General features: G+C 45.9%; 2 protein-coding genes across 3 annotated transcripts in view; one reads left to right on the top strand and one right to left on the bottom strand.

Annotated features, from left to right (window-relative positions):
* The first annotated feature begins 1,049 nt into the window (after window positions 1-1,049).
* On the top strand, window positions 1,050-4,053 carry prkra (protein kinase, interferon-inducible double stranded RNA dependent activator). The gene is made up of 8 exons (XM_080838755.1): window positions 1,050-1,093; window positions 1,652-1,824; window positions 2,026-2,107; window positions 2,198-2,273; window positions 2,406-2,523; window positions 2,783-2,877; window positions 2,986-3,148; window positions 3,254-4,053. The coding sequence occupies exons 1-8, from the start codon at window positions 1,071-1,073 to the stop codon at window positions 3,409-3,411; spliced, it is 888 nt and encodes a 295-aa protein (XP_080694881.1). The 5' UTR covers window positions 1,050-1,070; the 3' UTR covers window positions 3,412-4,053.
* A 137-nt stretch (window positions 4,054-4,190) lies between these two features.
* The window catches only part of osbpl6 (oxysterol binding protein-like 6), a 36,462-nt gene continuing 18,987 nt past the window's right edge, over window positions 4,191-21,665 (bottom strand). Inside the window, exons 8-24 of one of the 2 annotated variants that reach the window (XM_080839112.1) lie at window positions 21,151-21,254; window positions 20,368-20,460; window positions 19,318-19,350; window positions 18,238-18,406; window positions 17,961-18,091; window positions 16,484-16,591; window positions 15,622-15,756; window positions 14,246-14,333; window positions 12,798-13,051; window positions 11,899-12,036; window positions 10,687-10,750; window positions 10,398-10,476; window positions 9,756-9,900; window positions 9,369-9,513; window positions 8,827-8,953; window positions 8,473-8,595; window positions 4,191-7,395 (exon numbers count right to left, since the gene is read on the bottom strand). In XM_080839112.1, coding sequence (XP_080695238.1) covers window positions 7,287-7,395; window positions 8,473-8,595; window positions 8,827-8,953; window positions 9,369-9,513; window positions 9,756-9,900; window positions 10,398-10,476; window positions 10,687-10,750; window positions 11,899-12,036; window positions 12,798-13,051; window positions 14,246-14,333; window positions 15,622-15,756; window positions 16,484-16,591; window positions 17,961-18,091; window positions 18,238-18,406; window positions 19,318-19,350; window positions 20,368-20,460; window positions 21,151-21,254 — 2,045 coding nt within the window. In that variant the 3' untranslated portion in view covers window positions 4,191-7,286. The remainder of the gene's footprint in view (window positions 7,396-8,472; window positions 8,596-8,826; window positions 8,954-9,368; window positions 9,514-9,755; window positions 9,901-10,397; window positions 10,477-10,686; window positions 10,751-11,898; window positions 12,037-12,797; window positions 13,052-14,245; window positions 14,334-15,621; window positions 15,757-16,483; window positions 16,592-17,960; window positions 18,092-18,237; window positions 18,407-19,317; window positions 19,351-20,367; window positions 20,461-21,150; window positions 21,255-21,665) is intronic. The other variant, XM_080839113.1, reaches the window with a different exon arrangement.

Below are 21,665 nucleotides of genomic sequence, written 5' to 3'. Positions count from 1 at the left end.
TAATGAAAAGTCCTCTGTCTGAAAACCATAGCAGCAGAATTCAATTCTGTAGTAGTGTTCTCTGTTATTACCGTAACGCACAGCTGCATAATTTCTCTCCTCTTCCATGTGCTTCGAGTGGAGCTCCAACATATTTTTCATTTCCTTGTTGTGGGTCTCGACCAGCTGACTAAGGTTTAGAGGTTGGAAAGAGACTGTTTTTCTGTTTGTCAGTTTATTCTCACATTTACTCTAATGTATAAAGTGAATGGGGGTAACAAATACTAGCAAGTCTCAATAAGAATGCTTCACTTTGAAGGTGTGACATATGCTGAGAGAATAGGCAGAAGAAGACAGAGGGATCCTACTTCATCTCCAGCTGATGCATTTGCCTGACTCTTTCTGCTCGCCTGTCAGCCTCTTCCAGCAGCTGTGAGAAGAGAAGGTTTTAGGGATGTGCAAAGGCGTAAAACAGGAAGCCCACAGGTTGAAAAGGAGTCTCACCGCTCGGCAGCTGTGCTGATGGGATCTACGCTCATCCTTCAAAAGAGCAGTCAGCTTGCCCATTTGTTCTTGCATGTCCTGAAGAATCACCTGCCTGTCAAATGAAAGCTGTAAGGATGTAGGGCTACTATAACACCTGCGCACTACTAATGCAATGTAATGAATTAAAAAATGTAATAATTTCAAAGGCATAATTGAGGATATTTAATCTTGTATTTCATGAACAATGAACGCTCACATTTTCACTACTTCGTTCAAGTGGAGTGGAAATGGGCGTCCAGGGTTGGGGGGCGTAGGCCTACAGTATTCAGGTTTTTTTTTTTTTTTTTTTATGTGTCAGCGTTCTACACGGTCATGAAGTCACAATGGTCTTCTTTGCATGACATGACCCTGGAATCAAAAACAAACAAATAATATTAAGATTGACCTAGAAATGCTCAGGGACAAGCCTATGGAAAAGCCAAAGACGAGAATGTCTGAAATATAATTCGTTTTCATTCATGCCACTCAAAGTTTTCAAAGGTATGCGTGACTTCCCCCCTTAATCCCGCCCATTTGTGAGGAAATATCTACACCGGTGACGTCCGATGGATACATTAGCAGCTTTTAAGTAAATACATCCGTAATTCAGATTTAGAAAGTCTTTCTGTGTTTATGTTGTTGTTCGTCTCAGTTAATAATATCTAGTATAGCAGTATGATGACTATGTGTGTGTGCGCGCATCTTTGTTTTGCTACCTTTGTACTACATTTGCTAGCTAGCCGCAACAAGCACGCCGGACAGCTTGCAGTACAGTAATATCAGCTTCTGAAATGAAAGTAGCCTTACCATTCATCTGCATTAATGCTTTATCACGCAGCAACATGTCCTTACGTGAGATAAAAAAGAAAAGTTTTCTGAAATACAGGCTAATTTGAATGTTTTGCTGCAACCCTTCATTCACTAGCATGAAGGGACTGTCTAATTGAACTGTCAATAAGCTGTGCGTTTACATAGACCTTAACATTTTAAAAATGGAATGCTCATACTATTTAAGGGCAGGTAATGCACTCATAATACCCTATGACCTGCTATGTCTACTCCTCTAAATGTCTGTTGTCCATTATCCGTTGAATGGTCTTTACTCCTGCCGACTATCTGCACTCACTGGAAAAATGGCTTATTGCAGCGTTGCCGAGACACCTCAGATGGCATGCCCTGAGAAAACACCCATTCAAATACTACACGAATATGGCACGAGAATCGACTGCCTTCCAATTTATGAAATGGAGAAAGCAGAGGGATCACCACACCAACCAAATTTTGTTTTTACTGTTACCATAGGTGAAATAACCTGTAGAGGTCAGTCGCTCTCATTGTGTTTTCTGTTGTGCCTCTACCCCTTAGCAATAGTAATATTATAACTATTATTATTATTGACGATTACTAAATTATTTCCTGTAGGGTAACACATAATATCACTATTTGATGTTAGAGAAGTTTTAAAAAATGTCAGGAGACAAGCTCAGTGACTCATTTTTGGTTTCCTTGCTTATCATACAGGTCAAGGACTCAGTAAAAAAGCTGCAAAGCATCAGGCTTCTGAGGCGGCTCTGATGATGTTGGAACTGAACCCTGGAGCGCTGTAAGCTGGACAGTATACACACTAACATGACACCTACATGAACGCCTTGGATGGACCAGACGTTTAATGTGCTTTGTGTCTCCATTGTAGCCCTGTGCTTCAGCGACCTGACAGTAATGGACGCAGTGAGCCAAACGACCAGTCGAACCCTGTAGGAGTGCTGCAGGTGATGTTCTGTGCTTTCTCTGATTTCTGTTCTCTCTGTACAGCTCACCGGTTGTAACTCATTTTTGTAGTTGTGCCTCGCACGTTGGAGTTCATTCCCACTCACTGACACAAGCTTGATCCTTTCTCATAGGAGCTGGTGCTGCAGAGGTCATGGCATCTCCCCGAGTATGTGGTGGTCATGGAGACGGGCCCCTGCCACAACAAGATGTTCTCTGTCACCTGCAGACTGGAGAACCTCATGGAGACAGGTATGCAGCTGTTGGAAGGCTGTGATGTGTGTGTGTGAATGTAACATTTGTGAAGTGTATCAACTTAATCTTAAAAGATCATATAGCAAGTCCAAGTGAAGGTGAGTTAATCTCATCTTCTTTCAGCATTTGTGTTGCTCGCTTGTTGCTAATTTCTCATGCTAATTGGTCAGTTAAATGTGTCAATCAGGTGGTGTATGAGTTCTGTAAACATGTCATAAACAAACAATGTTGTTGTCACCATGGATGTATATATCAGGAAAAGGAAGTTCAAAGAAAATTGCCAAAAAGGTTGCAGCTGAGAAAATCCTAGAGAAACTCCAAAGTCTATCAGGGTCCACTGAAATCACATGGGTATGTTTAGTTTGCTTTTCTTTTTTTCTGCCTTTTTTTTTTATCGTTTAAACAGTCCTTGAGATATTTTGCCATTGAACTCCGCCTAACAGTCCTTTTGTGCTCCAGACACCGAAGCCAACTGTCAATCTGGAGACCTTGTGGCACTCCACCAGCGATACAATCTCCCTGCTGAGGAGAACCCCCCTCAGCATCCCTAACACAGACTACGTCCAGATGATGCAGGACGTTTCTGAGGAGCAGGGCTTTGAGATAATTTACCACAATATAGGTGAAACATCCACTCCCTCAATTTGAGATGAAATATTCAGTGTAATAGCCACACCAGGAATGTATGGAAGTCATTTCTTAACTACCCTCTGATTGTGATTTACAGATGAGCTGTCAGTAAACGGGCAGTACCAGTGCTTAGTGCAGCTGTCGACCGTGCCAGTGACTATATGCCATGGAACGGGCATCACCTGCAGCAATGCACAGAACGATGCAGCACACAGTGCCCTTCAGTATATCAAGGTCATGGCCACCATGAAATAAGTCATTCCTGCTCTTGAAATATACACCTTTTTCTTTTAATTACAGCAGCATTTTACCACATGAATTGTCTGGTTAGTATAATGGAGTTATTCCCACTGTGTAGTCCTCTAAAAAAAAAAAAGAAAAAATACACAAAAGTGCATACACAGATAGATCTATAAGTCAAGGTGATTTAAGTTTTTCAGTTTGGATACAGTTGTGTTTGCCCTTGTACACCTTGCCCAGATAAGGTACACATATATGTAGGTCAATTTTTTATTTGGCAATGTGTGTCTAACGCATTTGAAGTTGAGGTGCTTTTGTTTTATTCATATTTATTTTGTGTATAAAAGAGTTGCCTTTTTGTAAAATGATATTACTGTTTTGAGCCTTTTCATGCCTAAGGATCAAGGTGAATGTGTCCTATCATGCGCACATTGAAATGGAAACCAGAACCTATTGTAATTGAATAACAGTGTGGGGATATTGTACTGACTTTTTATAAGAATGGTTGTTGACCGTTTCTTGATAAATCGTGAGTTTAGTAACTGCTTGTGGCAGCATTTTCCACATGTTTAGGGGTTGAAAGGTGACTAGTACCAATTTACAACTACTTTTTTCAGTGGGATTGAGATTATGGTATGAATAAATAAATATATCAACGTTGAAGATACACAATTTTATTATTTATTTCTGAAATACATCTGCTTATGTACTGTGCCGATACATTTGGAAATGTAGACACAGGACATTTCAAATCAGATTTTTGACACCATCAGAATAAACCAATCTCATGTCTGTTTGGAAGGATCTGTCCGCTGTAGGGTTTAAATATCTGTAACGGTCCAATGTGAGTGGCTGTGCAATCTACTCTGTCACTTGTTTGATGTCCCCCAGACTGATACAACAGGAAGCATGTTTTTTTCTTCTATAGATGTCTTTTATATTAGAACAAGCACTATGTAGCAGCAGTGTACAGTGTTCATGGAAAGATATGTTCTTATACAATTGCACTTCTTCAGAGGGAACCCATCATTATATGGATTGATGTAACAGATAGATGATGACAGCCCATTCCAGCACACAGTGGTGCATGTCTTCTTGGGGAAAAGAATTCAAAGCAAAAAACTCCCAATTAAAATCAAAACAGAAACAAGAAAAAAACAAACAAAATATTTTGTAAGGCATTTGCAACATTCATTGGCAGGCTATGTCTTTTACACATGCAGATTTAAGAAACAGTACAATAGATGTGACTAAACACACTTGGAGTCCCTTAGCTTAGCTCTAGTAAACCAAGTATAGGAATTTTTTCAGACTTCAGATACAGCGAACTATGCGATGCCAAAATGTCTTAAAATATAAAATTCTGAACTGGGCACCAGCATTTGATCATCAAATGAAGTCTTCATTACAGCATTTCAAATGAACTCCAATAAATACACACATTACCAAGCCATACCATTCTTGACCAAAACTAATGCCACAACATGGCAATACATCCTGATTTTTTCTAAACATGATTGAGGACAGTACTGTCAAACGTAACCAGTCATCTGTGTACAGCATTACAGTGTGATGAAGTCTGCAACCTACCTGTACTTCACAACCTAGACCAAGTACCTGTGTGTGCACACACCAACAGCACACTGGACCGGATGGCTGGAATTCCCTTTTAGTTTCCAAGGAAAATGATTCTAAGCAGAGTGGTTGCACAGCAGGGAAGATTACGTGCCCAACTAGAATCAGCCATATGGGGTGTCGAGAGTACGAGTCCTGCTTTGTTCATCTCAGTGTTACAGACACTGCTTTATGAGAAAGCAGATAAGCTATGTATAAGCGGTAGTGTTAGCTGAGGTAACACTCGCCTTGTTAGATCGTGAGATTCTGTAGTCTGACTGTGTTCAGAAAATGTGTTAAGGCACAGCAAGTGGAGCTGACGCAGTGAAACATGTCCTAACACAGTGAGCGAGATCCACCGCGTTGAGTGAAGATATTGTACCAACATGAAATTTGAGTACTTAGCACATCAGGCTACTTGTCTACCACCCATGATGTATTGTTTCTATAAGCTAAGGACAAAACATTCTACAGAACACAAGGAGTTTATGGTCTGTAAAATAATTTACACAAGTCTACAATAAAAAAAAATCTGCATACATTGCTTGCTCAGACATATGGAGGTTGTCCTGCCTATGTGAAATGGTCAATTTGAGCATTTGCCCAGGTTATTATAATAAACTACAATAATAAACTAAAGCATGTTAAAAAATGATAATACAGTTTCCAAAGCTGTTGTGCGTGATCAGTAACTTAGAACAGGAGGCAGAAAAGAACATGGAATGTGTAACTTAAAAACAAGGCAGTGGTGATGGAAAGGTCTTTAAATGAAATGTTCTGTACACTGGTACGTTGGGTAAAGCCTTGTATCATGACCGTAATCTCTCCTGGAATATGTAACTTCCTCATTGAACATTCACATTTCTGTTTGCGTATTCTTTCTTTGGCTTAAGAAAAGTCATAAATCCTATTCAATGTATTTATCTGAATAACTCCCTCACAGCGCAGTTATCTCACCTCTTTTAATGAGGTTAAAAACCATGTAATCTTTGACTGCCTTCTGCCTTTCCTTACATCGTAAAAAATCTGGTTAACAGCCAGCAGGGGGAGCCAGTGTTAAGCATTTCCTGGTGGATGTAAGCAGGGGTACACTGCATAGGTTTGCCTTATATGGGTCTGCTCATAGAACCGTGGACACCTTCTCATCTAAAACCTTTTTGACATTTCAATTAAGAACCTGTCAGACATTGCCTTGTCGCATCACTGAAGTAAACCGACTGTCAAACAAGCGTATGGAATCGTTAAGATCTGAGGCATTTTCACGGCTGTGTACCACCCGTTTGAAAGCATCCCAATGTTGTACAAGTGTAAAAGCAAAACAATTCCAGTGTAAAATTGCTCTGAAATTCCAGAGGCAAGACAGGGACTTCTAGGTCTGAAGCAGGCAACTACAGCGCTGCGCATTGTCTTTGAGATCAGTGCTCAAAATCCTTTACTCTTTGGGTGCGTGTTCGGGACGAATAAAATGTTGGGTGCATGCGCACACAAGACTAGTGTCCACTTCGCTAAAGGATGTGTACTCCACAGAAACATTCTCAACAATCAAACCAGAACTGTGTTTGTTCCAAGAGAGAGTAATGCTATGATACAGGCTGCTCATGGAAAAGGCTCTGTAACCTGCGAGTGACATTCACACTACTGGATGCTTAGTTATCATTTTTAAGTTATTCACTTTTCTTCATCTTTTTTTCTTGTTTTTTACAAAAATACCACTACTTTTTAAATGTAGAAATGAAGTGACAAGTCATGTCAGCATATGCCAATGAAAGCTGCCTTCTAAGCATGCATGATACATTATAGGTATAGTTTACTGAGACCTAAGCTCAAACATTGGCCACCTTAACCAATAGCGCTGTAACAAATCAAGAGAGCTGTCACAAAAAAGCTAACAGTGTTTGCGGGTGGTGGTGGTAAGCGAACCTTGTTATAATCATGTTTTTTTGTGTTTTTCTTTTAAGGCAAGGGAATATTCAAAAGCCTGACATGGTCTCGGGGGGTAAATCTATATGGTGGTCTTAAATGGGCTGCCCTGACAAACCTGGTTCTGCGAGTTAGTGGGGAAACAGTCTGTGAGACTGTGTAGAATGGTAGTGGATGCTGCAGGCCTTTGGCCGGAAGCTGCGGTAAGTTATCGCTCAGTTCTGCAGTCCGACATGACATGTTATGCATGTAGCCTTGACACGGAGGACATAGCTGTCAACACCATTGTGCATAGGTAAAGCTTCTTATGTCGGCCATGATGATATGTTGAGCGCAGGAAGGCATCCATCCAGGTGCTACCACAGTTGAGGGTTCTCCATCTTGCTGAAGCCGGGATCTTTGCGAAGCTCCCAATATGTGTTGTTGGACACCCATCTCTCTCTCTGGTTGGCATCCACAACTTTTCTGCAATGACAACAGGAAGGGGAAAGCTGATTATGAAGTCCATTGTTAAGCTGCATGCGCTGAAAGAGGAAACCGGAGCTCCTGTGAATATGGGGATAGGTGTAGTCCCTCACTCCCTTGACTGCACCTCTCTCAGTAGAGGCAGAGGGAGTGTGCCAGAGGTCATAGGACACTCCTCTACAGGGTCATAGGTGGCCGTATTCAAAGGAATACTGGGATGCATACACTCACGTCACGACACTAGCATATGCACTATAACCCAGACGGTTATGTAGCTGAAAGTTTTCACCGTTGTACTTATTTTAAAGAATACTACGGTAGCCCCAATTTACTTCTATAACCATACAGAGCCCTGTTGCTGTCTGACCTACAGCTGGCAGAATGTACTGCACTCTGACCTGAGAGCGCACTAACACTGTTCAGATGGTTAATTGGTTCAGTTAAGCATTCGCTGTGGGCAGAGGTACAGAATACAGACAGGACTTTTGCACACATGAACACAACACACAGGAAAAAGATAAAGAGTGAATTCAACTGATAAGGGCTGGATCTTTACATGCATGCACAGGCATGTTCCAGTCAGCATGTCACATAAGGCCAGCTGCCTTTGACAGGTGCACCTCTGAAATGTTTTTGTAAGGTAACGTTTGGGATTGTGGCTAACCTTACTAGCTGTAATGTTTCACGCTCACATCACACACAGAACACATTTGTAATGGTTTCCCGCGACATTTTGTTACGCATTCTACACACGTTTTTTTTATTCTGGCTCAGAACAATCCAGGCCCATTCAAAGGAAAGGCTGTGACAGCCGTGAACACTCTTCATTTGATCTCTACTGTTCATTTCATACTTGAAGCTTTAGTGTTTCAACCCAGAGCACCATGACAACAGTCTGAATCATAATTTATGTTAGCGCCCAATCAGTCAATGTCTTAGCAGTTTCACAAGAGCAACACAAGGGCAATTATGTCAAAGTATTTTTTGCAACTGATGTAACACTCTGATTAGATGCGTCTCTTTTAAAGAAACGCGCCCTACGCGCTCTGACACAGCAGGCCCTAGCAGCGTACTCACTTGAAGAAGCGCGGCAAGTGCTTGGTGTTGTTCTCGTCCTGCCACTTCCTCCGGGTCCTCTGGAGGTCCTCGATGCGCTGCTTCTCTGCGGCTGCCATCTCCACGTTGCCCTCCTCCAAGTACCTGAGGTGGCAGCAGCCCTCATTAGGATCAGAGTCACCACACTAATCACATGCAGCTCTCAAACTCCTCTCCTGGGCTCTTCACCCTGGCTCATTATCGGGTGCTTTCCTGAGATGGACAGCCAGGAGTGCAGTGCCTTGCCGGGGCGCTCTAGAGCACTGCGACTTGCGAGCGCCCTAATGGGCCGAAATCAGAGTGTCATGGCGGGGATGAAGTAACGGCGAAACATACCTCTGATCTCGCCTGAAGCGGGCATCGGTGGGTGGCAGCAGGTCCTTCATCTCGGGGCACAGCTCATTCAGCTCGATGGCAAAGCGGGTGAAGCCGTAGTACAGCTCATAGTCCGTGGGCATGGAGCCTGAAATGAAGGAAACGGCAGCCATCACAAAAAGAACCCCCCAGGCGTGAACACCTGACTAAAATGCCGCTAGTGAGGACTTCTGATGTGTGCTTATGAACTTCCATTTCTGTGAGACTTTACCTTCAGCTGACAGCTGTGTCTGAAGAGGTTTATAGGTCACCGCTGGTACTAATTGGAAAAATTCCACCATGACCAATCTTGTGTGGCTGCCCTACCAGTTAAGCTCCAGGAGCAGGTACAAGGGCTCATTCTAAGTAAGAGTGGTATTCAACTGAGCCAGTCCAATTAATTAAAGCCTGTGTGAAACTGCACTGAGACAGTGCTGCTTACAGAAGCCCTCCATTCTGAACGCACTCTGGCAGTATCTCGCATTCCTGCGCTCCTTAACGACCCAGAAGTGCCTTTGAAGTACCTGGCCTCCAGACGCACTTGGCAGAGGGCGGGACGCCGCAGTAGAGCCCCTCGTGCCACTTCCCAAACAGCCGGTGCACCACCTTCCCCTCCTGGTCCATCACGAAGCCCTGCACCTCGTTCACATTGGAGCTCCAGTAGTTCCCCTGAAAAAGAAAAGCACAGGTCCATGAAAGACATCTCTTCACGGGCTATCACTGCCCCCTCACACGCCTGATTGAAGTCCTCTCCCTGGAACAGCAGAGCTGCTGCTGCTGTACCCCTTTAACAACAGTGGAGGGCATAAGCTGCATTATACGGAATGGCTATATTTAGACAGTGCTGCAAGGCACCCTGTTCCAAATGTTCAGAGCGGCACTGCTCGTTTTTAGAGGAAAAGAGGTCTCACCTTGACGAACGTCAGCTTGCAGATGCAGGCGCTGCTCTTCGTGTTTCTGATGGTGATCTCGCCATAGTGCTCGATCCACCTCCTCCCGCTCAGGATGTTGTGCACGCAGGTGGTGACTTTGTTCCACTCGTAGTGGTCTCCATAGCTACAGAGAAAAGGGGGGAACGGTGCTCGTTAAATTCAGATTAAAGCTCACTGAATGAGTGAGTGAGACATTTTCTTCCACGTCATTGATGCAGTGGCGTTTGCTTAGGCTTTCAGCTTTTTTACAGTGGGTTCACTGAAGCTCTTCCAAGTGTTGCACACAGGCCTGTGATCTCACTGTTTCGGCACTCCAAGGATCTGGGGGCTTGACGGAGGAGGACTGATGTTGACACACTCACAGTTCGGTTTTCTGATTTATGTGGAGTGTGCTGTGAAGCCTTCCTAGTTCCCTTTGATAGTGGGAAAGTGGCTTACAGCAACAACTCAACCCTCCCTGAAATCCCTAACATTCTCACCAGTTAGGAAACATCTCTTTTCAGCCTTTTAGAGATGGCAAGGAAATACTATAGAAGCTGTCCTGAAATAAAAATACACCTTTCGTATTCTGCAAAGGGGAGTTACAGAGAGGGGAGGATTTGCTGAGTGTCTGCAAGTTACCTTGGTAACATGACGTGGACTGTCCCAATGGGTAGGATTTCCATGGATTTCCCCCAAAACTTATTTTTCCATCTGACATCTTAGACAAGGAAACACAAAGACAACATCACAGCTCTACCACAGCATTTAGACTTATGGGGAGAAGAATTTTCACAATCTAATTTCACAGTCTTTTCATGAGAAATAACAGTGATAACTATAGAAATTACAATTACAAGTCTGTATGCACAGCACACTCTTTAAAATACAATGAACAAGTCTCGACTGGTGAAGCCAGCTAGAAACATACCTTGCCAGAAGGTGAACTTTTTGGATTCACAGTGACAAGCCGAGACCGGTGGATGGTGGCTCACCTTTTACAAAGACAGAAGGCACAGATCAGTTCATCCTGTTAAGGATTCAGTCCATCAATACTATGTCTAAGCATATACATTACGCATACACTAGAAGTACACAGTCCTAGTCCATTCGCCAGTTAGAGTTTCTTTCTTACATGTTCATTATTATGCCGTGAGCAGGATTACACAATACGCATGAGTCATCACAGCACAGTAGGGAGTATATCACTTTAGCATGCGCTGAGGGGAAATGATACAGAATACATACAGGACTTTGGCACGCATGAACACACACGAACACACACACACACACACACACACACACACATGTGTGTGTGTGCACGGAGACAGACATACATACAGACAGACAAACACACAGGGAAGGCATTGAATGCATTTCATCAGCACTTAAGAGGCTGATAGGGTTTGAGCCTTCCAAGAGTGGACTCGTTCAAGTGTGTGTGTCACACAAGGCCAGCAGTGAGTCACTGTCTCATGCTAAGAGGAAGAGGTCTAAGCTGGCTTAAGGCAATGTCACAGAGTGTATGCATGCATGTCTGTGTGTGGTGTGTGTGTTTATGTATGTGAATGCACACCAGTGCATATACAGTGTGTACAGGGAAGAATGTGTGTGCGTGTGTGCAAGTATGTTTGTACTGGGAAGAGAGAGAGAGAGATAAAGAGAGAGAGAGTGAGTGAGAGAGTGTGTATGTGTGTGTGTGTGTGTGTGTGTTTGTGTGTGTGTTTGTGTGTGTGTGTGTGTGTGTGTGTGTGTGTTTATGTGTGTGTTTGTGTTTGTGTGTTGTGTGTGTGTGTGTGTGTGTGTGTGTGTGTGTGTGTGTGTGTGTGTGTGTGTGTGTGTGTGTGTGTGTGTGTGTGTGTGTGTGTGTGTGTGTGTGTGTGTGTGTGTGTGTGTGTGTGTGTATGTATGTGTGTGTGTGTGTGTGTGTGCCTGCTCATCTGTATGTGTGTCTCCAGTAGCCTCTGGGAGAGGAAAAAAGCACACTGCTGACAAAGGCAGTTTTGCTATCAGAAAAACCGGAGGAAAAGGAGGAGACGTGTTTTGATGGAGGATCGTGCTGCCCGACCACGAGTCAGGAGGTCACGACTGCAGAGGCACCACCACACCTGCAGGGAAACACCCAGGGGTCAAAGGGCCTTACCTGCTCTGAGAAAAAGCAATAGCCCTTGTCTTCCCGGATACATTCATACGTCTCTCCAAGTAAAGGGTTGAATGGCTTGCTTCCCGCTCTGAAGAAGGTGGATGAATATCCTGAGACTGCAAACGCAGCGACAAGAACCTGTAAGGGACACAGTAAGCTTTTATTGCTGTCAAAGAACTGACCAGCACAGCATCTCATAATGTGGCTGGATAAACAGAAATAGGAAACAGCAGAGGAGAATGAACACGGCAAAGTTCAACTCTGCAGAAATGAGGCCCAGAGCTGGTCTCGAGAGATCAGAAGGATTCAAACTCATTGCTACAGCGAGGACTGTAACTAGGTTGCCAAAAAAGGAGAGTGTGGAGCTGAATAAGGTCAACTGCGTCGCCCGTGCGTAGAGTGTGTCTGTTAAGGGGGGGGGGGGCAGGCAGAGTCCCAAGGCCCACAGGGCTGCTCTACTGGAACCCTTCCACAGCATGTGACAGACGCAACCAGTGCCTCTCAATGCCACGCTCTCTTTATTCTCCATTTGTTCTCCCTCTCTAAATATGGTGCAGATGTGATATCTGAAAGTTTTCAGAAATCAGTTTCTACAGCAGCACTAGAAATTTTAGGCAGTCATTTTTCCCCCACGATATGACGGTAATCAACGAGTTGAAAATGTGAGTTGAATTGATGTCTATGTACATTTATATCATTTAAATCATTGTGTATGCGAAACCTCTGGCTTATGTTTATGTATCCACATGGGTATGTCTGGGTCAGTCCATGAGTGTGGACATGGCTGTGTGTGTCTATGCATTTTGTGAGCGGTGCAGGCCGTACCATGCGCTCGTAGGGGTCGTATTGTGGGCATGGCTGTGTGTGTCTATGCATTTTGTGAGCGGTGCGGGCCGTACCATGCGCTCGTAGGGGTCGTCCGTGTCGGCGGCCTTGTCCAACAGCTCTGTGTACTCCAGCTCCTCGCACATGTGCTGCAGCGTGTTGAGCGGCTCGTTCAGCTCCACCGGCATGGACACCTTGGACAGATCTTTGCCAATATTGTTCCGCAGGATGTTCCACAGGTTGATGTTGCTGGTGTCCGGGGAGGGGCCGGGCAGGCACGTGCGGCGTCCGTTACGAAAGGCATTGCCCGACAGGTCCCCATTGGGCACTGCAACCCAAACACCACAGAACCAGTCAGACCTCAAGCAGAACTTTTATTTTATTTTATTTTGTCAATGTTATGTTTGATATATATGTTAATGCCTTTTTTGTAAGTTGTTTAGCCTTTTTCACTCTGGTAGGGGGACTGCCAATGGAAACTAGCCTTTTGGCTACAATTGGGTGCATTTACATATTAATGTTTATTAATGTACACTGTCCCTCTTCATCAAATAAACAAACTGAAACTGAAACTTTGAGAATAACTTAGTGGCATTTGTTTTCAAAAGTGGTTGCCCGTACAGCATTCTAATTTGGCTTGAAAATTGCAGTAAAGCACTACTGCTGGGACATATGCATTACATTATACACCGGAATGCCTCTGTGAGACTAATAGTAAATGAATCCAGGACAATCCTGTCTCGTTTCGCATTCAGGGCCGTGCTTTATCAACAGAGACAGTTTATTACACAGGGCGATAAGGAAGTTAATATCTGCCCATGGGAAACTACGAGGTGTGAGGGATGTGTAAAGGCAAAAGCAAAGAATGTGAGAAGGACTATACAAGGTGAAGCAGTGGTCTGATGTCTAGACAGTCTTAAATCCTAATCATGTGTCCCACTAAAAGGTGGCGGGGCAGCGTATAGCTGTGGACGCGGGCCCAGATATGAAGTGTAGGTGAGTCACTGGTCATGTTTGTGATGGATGGTTCAGGGCCCGGAAACAAGATTGGATTAGGTGGAGGGCTGCTGGAACAAGCAGCCGTGCTTTGGGGCTTTAAAGACAACTGTCCTGTCCTGCCAAATCAGAACATGGTTTTTAAAGACAGACCTTAGCGTGGGACTCGGGTAATTCACTGTGTTTGTATATATGCGGGAGTGCTTGAGTAGAGAGTGATTAGGTACTGAAGGTTAACATTGAATATTAAAGCCTTAAAGAGGGGAACTCATTCATTCTGGAAGCACGGGTCTTCACAAGGTGACCTCTCATTATAAGAGAGAGGCTGGATGGACAGTCTGGGTGGCAGGAGTGAATGGCAGTGACACATAGTGACACACAGGGCCACCCGCCACCCTCCCTCTCCTCCCCTCCCTTCCCCTCCCTTCCTCTCTCCTTTTCTCCGCATCCCTCCATCACATGCCTCTCTCTCTAATGGAACACCAGGAAGAGAGGAGAAAAAGGGTAAGGGAAAAAGGCTGCCTACTTTGTCGAGAGACGTTGTCGTTGACGCTGGCGTTGTCCTCGGAAATGTTATCGCTCACATCGCTGACGTATGACTCATCGTCTGATGCCTGCGAGACAGGAGACAGAGGGGGTGGAAGTGTGTTAGACTGAAGCGTGATTCTCTCTCTTTCTTTTTCTAGGGCAGGGGAAGAGCAGAGGGGGTCAGTTTGGACAGTCACCAACTACCTCCAGCACCAGCCTATGGAGAAAGCATGAGGATGCCAAAGTCAATTTTCTATTATCTCTCTCCCCCTCTCTCTTCCTCCCTCTCTCTCTCTCTCTCTCTCTGCAGTCCTTGCTAGGGAACGCTAAGGGGGGGTGGGTGGGTGGTGTGTGGAAATCAGTTAAGACTGCGTCACGACTTGCGTTTGCCACACCGTGAAATGCTGCAGTATATATGTTCCTGTGCGAAAAAAAAAAAAAAAAAGAAGCAGAGCAGGAGCAGGAGCAGGAGCAGGAGCCCTGTGCCATTGATTAATGCCAAGAGAGAGAGAGAGAGTGCTTACAGGGCTTAACGCTTGTACCTTCACACCGCGAGCTCCACATGTGCATTACTCACATCATGTCTCATTTCGCTATGCCTATTACCGATTACATGCTCTCTTACTGAATGCTATCCGTCCGCCCGGGGCTGGAGTGCCCTGTGAGACCTGCGGGGGCTTTCTGTGGTAGACTAGCAGACTGTGGAGTGAAATGTTATCCTATTTATACTGTGAGCCAACTCAGGGGCGCAGCAGCAGTCTAACATGGTGGAGTCACAGCTGGATCAGGGGACCCAGCCAGCCTTCAGGTCTTTACCAGGGAGCCATGCTCTGGCTCGGGTGCGCTCTGGCGCTTATCCCCACTGCACAAAACATCCACTGGCTGGCGAGAGGGAGTCTGAATGCAAATGAACAACTCCCCCCCCCCCCCCGGTAAGAAAGCAAACCTTACATGGCGAAGACAAATAGTGAAGCCGTAACACGGGGAGAAACACGGTAAATGACGTGAGTAATCTTACAGCACCTGTGCTTAGTTGGCATGTGAGTTTAAAATAAATGCCCACTGACACAATCCAACTATGTGAAGAATAGTGGTGATGGAGGACAGCACATTAGAGCCTGACAGGGAGAGTCTCTCCCTCTCAGTGGCTCTTTGCTGGGGCTGGCTGGCTGGCTGTCTGAGGCCTACTGCATCCTTAGGTGCTAATTAAATAGTTCCGTCCGCTCTGCACCGGGGTTCCCGCAGCACCTGTCCACCCCCACAGAGCTCTCCAGCTCCATCTGCTCCGAGCCTGCCCCTGGCTGACCCCACCCTCCTCCCTCTCTCTATCGCTCGCTCGCTACCTCCGTCCGACCCTCCCTCCCCTGCGCTTACCTCATTTTCCGATGAGCTCGCTGACAGAAGCACTTCCTGGGCGTCGAAGAATTCCGACACCGAGTCTGACATGGACAGCCGGCTCTCATTGGAGGCTTGCTGCGTGAGCGGGATTCCCACCACGGTCTGCTCCGCCTGTGAGAGGGGAGGGAGAGAGGGAGGAAGGGAGGGAGGGAGGGGTGAGAGTCGAGTTAGATTCAGCGTTCAGGGTGAGGAGGCACTGGAGAAGGGACTCCTGGGGATCCCACCGGTGCACTGCATGCAGGATGCATTTGTGAGCTGAGATCCTCACTACTGCTGAAGAGCCCAGGCAAGCACAGCACTTGCTGGCTATCCCACTGCTTTGATCCAAACGCTCAGACACTCTATGATCCGGAGGAGCGCCGAGCTCGGACAGCTAGTGTACACGGGGAGCAGTCTTCACCAGCTGCACTACTCTCAAACATACACGCCATCCCAAATGGCTTTGCCCAATTTGTCTATGTCTTGTTTTAAGTTGGCTGCCAATACACTTGTTTATTTTACCTAACTAACTTAATCTAATATATAGATACAAGGCACTGCCTTCTGGCTCTGGTGCACCTTGTGTGGTGCCAAGCTAGAAGGAACTTCATGCATAATAGAGAACTCCTCCTCCCGTCACAATCCATCAGCATGCAAGCAAATCCTGTGAGCCAGGGCTTCTGAATATTCTCTCATATCACGGATACGCCTCTGTCTCCACAAATAAAATTCCTATTTAATGATAACTGGAAATTTCCACTCTACAGTCTTAGCCTGCCCACAAAGGTCACAAAGGTCCCTGGGTCACTCCATGTGGATAAAAAGATAAAGATGACCTGACTAAAAGTGGATATCCTACCTCCTCAGGGGTGGCGATGATGTTGACACTGACCACCTGATCGGACAGCACAGACTCAGAGTGGATGCGGCTCAAACGGGTCCGCAGCTCAGCGTTTTGGGTCAGGGCCTGAAACAATATCAACAACAACAACAATAATCTCAACAATAACGTCACTCAAATGACAGCCCTGCAGCAGCAGGCTTGGGCTAGATGATCAGATCCAAATAAAACAACATGGAGCAGCTGTGCTCTGTAGTAAGCTCATGGGGATATTTCTGGCCGTTCTGAAAGCACCTGACAGAAAAAGCAGCACTTTGAGGACTTGGGAGAAAATGAGAGCTCTCTGAGCCAAAGGGGTTTCCTTTTTTTCTGGGAGTGGTGTGGGTGAGGGAACTGTTAAGAGACACACACACACATGCCATTGCACCCCCTTCCTCTCCCCTCGGTCTTTCTCTCTCTCAAAAAAAAAGGTCAGTGACATGGAAAGCAGCTGTCCTCACCGCAGGCTTCTGTCAAAATGAAGGACTTGTTTACACCATGATCAAGTTTCTCTCCCCACCCCCCACTCCTCCACCAACAAAAATTAATAACTTAACAGCAGCGTATGAGGAGACACTCTTTGGCAGTCTACCCTCAGAGTCTAAAAATACTTCTCAAACACCCACAAAACCGAAATGGGAAATCATTAGGAGCTTTGAAGAGGGAAAAAAAACTAAATGAACTACACTAAGCCTTTCTGAAGCCGAGGTTGGACTCATTACCCAGAAAAAAGGGCCAGAAATGGAAGTGCTTATTTATTGCGAATGATGACCTCACCCCCATCTCACTACCGTGTGACCACTCCAGCCTAATCACCCACACCCAAGATAGTCCTGCGGGCCAAAGTTAATGAACTTCACCCTTGCGCAAATATAAAGCGGTGTTAATCTCATTTCTAATTACGCTGAGAAAGATAATGTGAGCCCATTAACGATGTTGCCCCTTCCTTCCTCTTTCATCTCCAAATTATTTTTCCTTCCTTCAAATCACGGTAAACCAGAGGCACTGATCGTATCTCCACATCAAATGAGCCTCTAATGATACATTTTCTAAGTATACATTTTCTGGTGAGTCATGACAGGACTGTTCATGTGTGTTTGATAGGGTCCTAGAGCTCACCTGCTGGTCCGTGGGGCCAGCGTTGAGAAAGATAACAGCTTCATCTTCATCAAGTCTAAGGCCAGGAGTGATTCAGTGTTCAGCCTTCACTGACCTGCACCCTCCTCTGCCGCTCCACCAACATACTGGGAGTCTCAACAGTGGACGGAGGGTTGTAATACTCTAACCTTATTTGTATGTTTGCTTTATGAGGTGAGGAGGTGCGTATCTCTATGTGTGAAATGGTTCATATTATGAAAACTGAGAACTGAATATGAATTTTACTGTCATGTTCTGTGAATAGTCAATAGTGGATGTCTGTGTAGTTCAGTAGTAGTGGATATCTGTGCCTTCTCACCTGTGATAAAGACCGTCTGAGAGTGACAATCTGTACTGACTGGCCAGCCTGCTCCTGCTCAGTCAGTACCTGCTTGATCTTCTCCTTCTCAATGGCCACCGTGTTAAAGGCCGACTTCAGCAGTGAGTGGACTGGGAAGACAAAGGGAAGTCACATTGGAATACAGACAGAGCTACCAGTCAGGTCTCAATGCCCTCCTCAACCACAGTACTGTGCGCTTATTCCCTGCCTGCCAAGGCTCTCCACTCTCTAGACTGCCTAGTGGTCTGTTTGGTACCTTTCTGGGCAATGAGACAGAAGTCCTCCTGCAGTTTGATGTAGTCTCCGGCCCCTTCGATGCTGTCGGTCAGGCGCGCGACGGGGGTCTGGAAGTCGGCCAGCTCGGCGCACAGGTTGGGGTTGGACGAGTGCAGCCGCACTGGGGACATGCTGGAGCTGAGAGGGACCTGAGGGGGAGGCCAGGGACCAGGGAGCAGGGACATGGTAAACACCTCCCCAGCAGACACCCACCAGAACCCACACTGCCAGCAGCCAACAGGGACAACACCATGTAAAAGCATGCAAGCCACCAAACATGTCTCCCACACTTAATTTGAGACTCATATTGAGCTGTGAAAGGCGGACTCAGCAAGGTGACAGCATGGGACTGCAGCGGTACCGGCTCTCCTCAATGCCAGCAGAAGGACACAATACTGAGGATACTGATACAAATTAAAAAAAAAGACAGATTTCACGAGCAAGCTCTGCTGCCTTCCATCATGTCAGGTTGCTGAGTTTCCCTTCGATCACACAAATGATTTCCACACGCACCCGTTCCCGCACATTTATAATAAACACACAGAGCTGAGAGAAGGGCAGCCAGCCACACAGGTGAGCAGCGGAACGGAACCGTTCCACCACGCAACCATGTTGTCATGAGAGCATGTGCATGTGTAAAGGCCGGGGCGCCGCCTCAGCGCTCCCTCTGAGCCCGGCACAATGAGGCTGACATTCACTTTGAGGCGCTTGGATGTCGCTCGGCGCGGTGAGCAGACCGAGGCTTCAAAAGAGCCCCTTGTGCTCACGGCCACCGGTGTCAGAGCACCGAGCGACTGAACCTGACGCATCCTCGGCTAATGTCTGCAAGTTCACAGTGCATTTTCTTTTCATTACTTCGCTTGAGGGGATCTTTTTATCCCAAAGCAGGGCAGCAGGGCAGCATGGCAGCGGTGATCAATGGAGGAGATAGAAGACTGATCAGGCTTTGAGGAGTTTGAATTTGGAGAGAGGAGGTCAGATTAAGAGCAGAGCAGCAGAGACACAGAGTGAATGTTGAGCACTAGGGAGCTGAAGGGGCCTGAGAGCAAACGTTGCTTACTTTTGCCATTCTTGATTGGGATAATGAATGCACCTGTGGGTGAGTATGAGAGCCAGACAGCAGAGATTAATTTAGTAAAAACTACTAAAAAAACTTCACTGAAATTCGAACAGAACTAAAAAAAGAAACCAGGTATAATTCATAGACCTTGAAAAAAGGGCATGTGCTTCAGAACATGGATTTAGACATTCATGCACACTCACATAACTGAAAAAAGTACACATGACCACGGCCTGACCTTGTAATTACAAAACACTTTCATGAGTTCTGAAACACCAATTAAGTTTTTTTTCTTGGTTGACGTTTGATGTACTAGGGCTGAATAACTCCCTTAAGGCTGATGACTCATACATCCAGCTGACCCGGGTGCCTGCCACTGGGACACTGTTCGTATGCTACTCACTGATAGCGCTCAGCAGAACCAAGCAGGGGGAAGGACGTGGGCAGGAAAGCGGCCATTTAAACTGTCCTCTGAGGGAGAAGCCAGAGGAGCGGTTTAAAGAGGCTACGAATGGGAATGTGGGCCCTTTTCCTTCGGCTGAGTTTAAAATAGGAGCGGTTTAAAGAGGCTACGAATGGGAATGTGGTCCCTTTTCCTTCGATGGAGTTTAAAAGAGGAGCGGTTTAAAGAGGCTACGAATGGGAATGTGGTCCCTTTTCCTTCGGTGGAGTTTAAAAGGGAGAATGGAAGTTCCTATCACATGTTGTGTCTAGAAGCTGCCGGAGGTTTCATGCTGTGGTTTAAGACTGTGAACTCAGGGAGAAATTGGTCAGCAGTAGTTAGAGACCAAACCCCCTTCGTTGAGTAACAGCTTCCTTCCTAATGGCTGATTTTAGCTGCGTGCTGTTCTAGTCTCGTGAAGGTCATGGCTTACTGTGAAAAACAGCTCCAGTGAAACCAAAAGGGATAACTGACTAAGTTAAGTAAATGGGAAAACACAAGTCTGTCCAAAAGCTCTCAAGCCAGACTCTCAATAACTGAATAGAAAGCTCTGGGTGCTGAGACAGATCTCAGCCAAGAGGGGAAAAAAAGGAGAAGAGAATATGTACCTGCAGTTGCATTTTTGCATCTTTGCTGACACTTTTTGTTCTCCATCTTCTGCTCACTCGCTTGTCTTTCTTTGATAAATCTACACAATTGGTCTATATTGCAAACATGGATAAGAATAGATGGAAAAGGGGAGGTTAATACGACAGACAGAGCTTGCATCATCATTAATAAAGCAGCAATTATGACAGTAAAGAAATGCAATCAATAATGAAAATGGAACGAACAAAACAATAATTATTCATTATTCTCATGGTGGGAAAGCATGTGTTTATAGCAACAGCAGTGGGAGAGCATAAACGTTATGAATTCACTTGGTAAATTCATGTGCCCGTGATCAAGTGCACTTTGCAAATCACACAGTTGCGATTCAAAAGAGGCTGACGGGAACACAGGAGCAGTGATAGATGGCTGGTTTAGCTTCTCTTCCCAGCTAACACCGCAGCTAAAAGCAGTGTAGGTGGAGGCTGAATTTTAAATGGGGCCTCATGCAGTCCAACCACAAGGGCCTGGGTATGCTTGCACCCCCCCCACTTTCTGTCTCCATCATCTGAGAGGCTGGGGCCTCAGGGAAGAGTGTCTGTCCATTATGGGGGTCTTAACCTTTAGCAGTGAGGCCTACCAGAGACCTATCCGGACACTATTATACTGAGGAAAGAGGGAGAGGGAGAGAGAGAGAGAGAGAGAGAGAGAGAGAGAGAGAGAGAGAGAGAGAGAGAGAGAGAGAGAGAGAGAGAGAGAGAGAGAGAGAGAGACCCCTTGTCTGCAGGCAGGGGGCGGCTCACCTGCATGTCTGTGAAGTTGGGGGCAGACTGGGTCCTCTGCAGGATCTCCAGACTCTGCAGCAGCTTGCTGAGCTCGATGAGGCTCGACTGGCAGTGTGCGAGCTCTGCAACCAACACAGCCGTACACACACCCCCACACACGCAAATAAACACACACCCAGAAACACAAACAAATGTCTTTCAGTCTACAAAAGAAAATTCACATGAATCATTCATGTCCGTTTTATTATGCAAGACTACAATCAGGATTTTGCTCCGCCAGTGCACTAAGCCAGTTGTGGATTTTCACCACCCTGCTATAAGAGCTGGCCTCTTGGACAACATGTTGACCCGGCTGACACCCAGCCCAGCCCAGCCCAGCCCTCTCTGCTGATGGATCATTAGGAGCGGCTTCATCCGCATGTGGGCATCAGGGCCCTGGCGTGGAGCGCTAATTCCCTCATGTCCGTGGGCGTGCCCTCAACCCTTGGTGGGGCCATCACCCCTAAGCTGCTTTAAAACAGCAGAGTACCACA

Source organism: Sprattus sprattus (genome assembly GCF_963457725.1).
Source record: "Sprattus sprattus genome assembly, chromosome: 5".
Taxonomy (NCBI): domain Eukaryota; kingdom Metazoa; phylum Chordata; class Actinopteri; order Clupeiformes; family Clupeidae; genus Sprattus; species Sprattus sprattus.
This window is presented reverse-complemented; position numbering and strand designations above follow the sequence as displayed.

Coding starts and splice junctions, on each gene's coding strand:
- prkra (XM_080838755.1), top strand. CDS start 1,071: ATGGATACATTAGCAGCTTTTAA. Junction 2,524..2,782: donor GGAGAACCTCATGGAGACAG/GTATGCAGCTGT, acceptor TGTATATATCAG/GAAAAGGAAGTTCAAAGAAA. Junction 2,878..2,985: donor GGTCCACTGAAATCACATGG/GTATGTTTAGTT, acceptor TTTGTGCTCCAG/ACACCGAAGCCAACTGTCAA.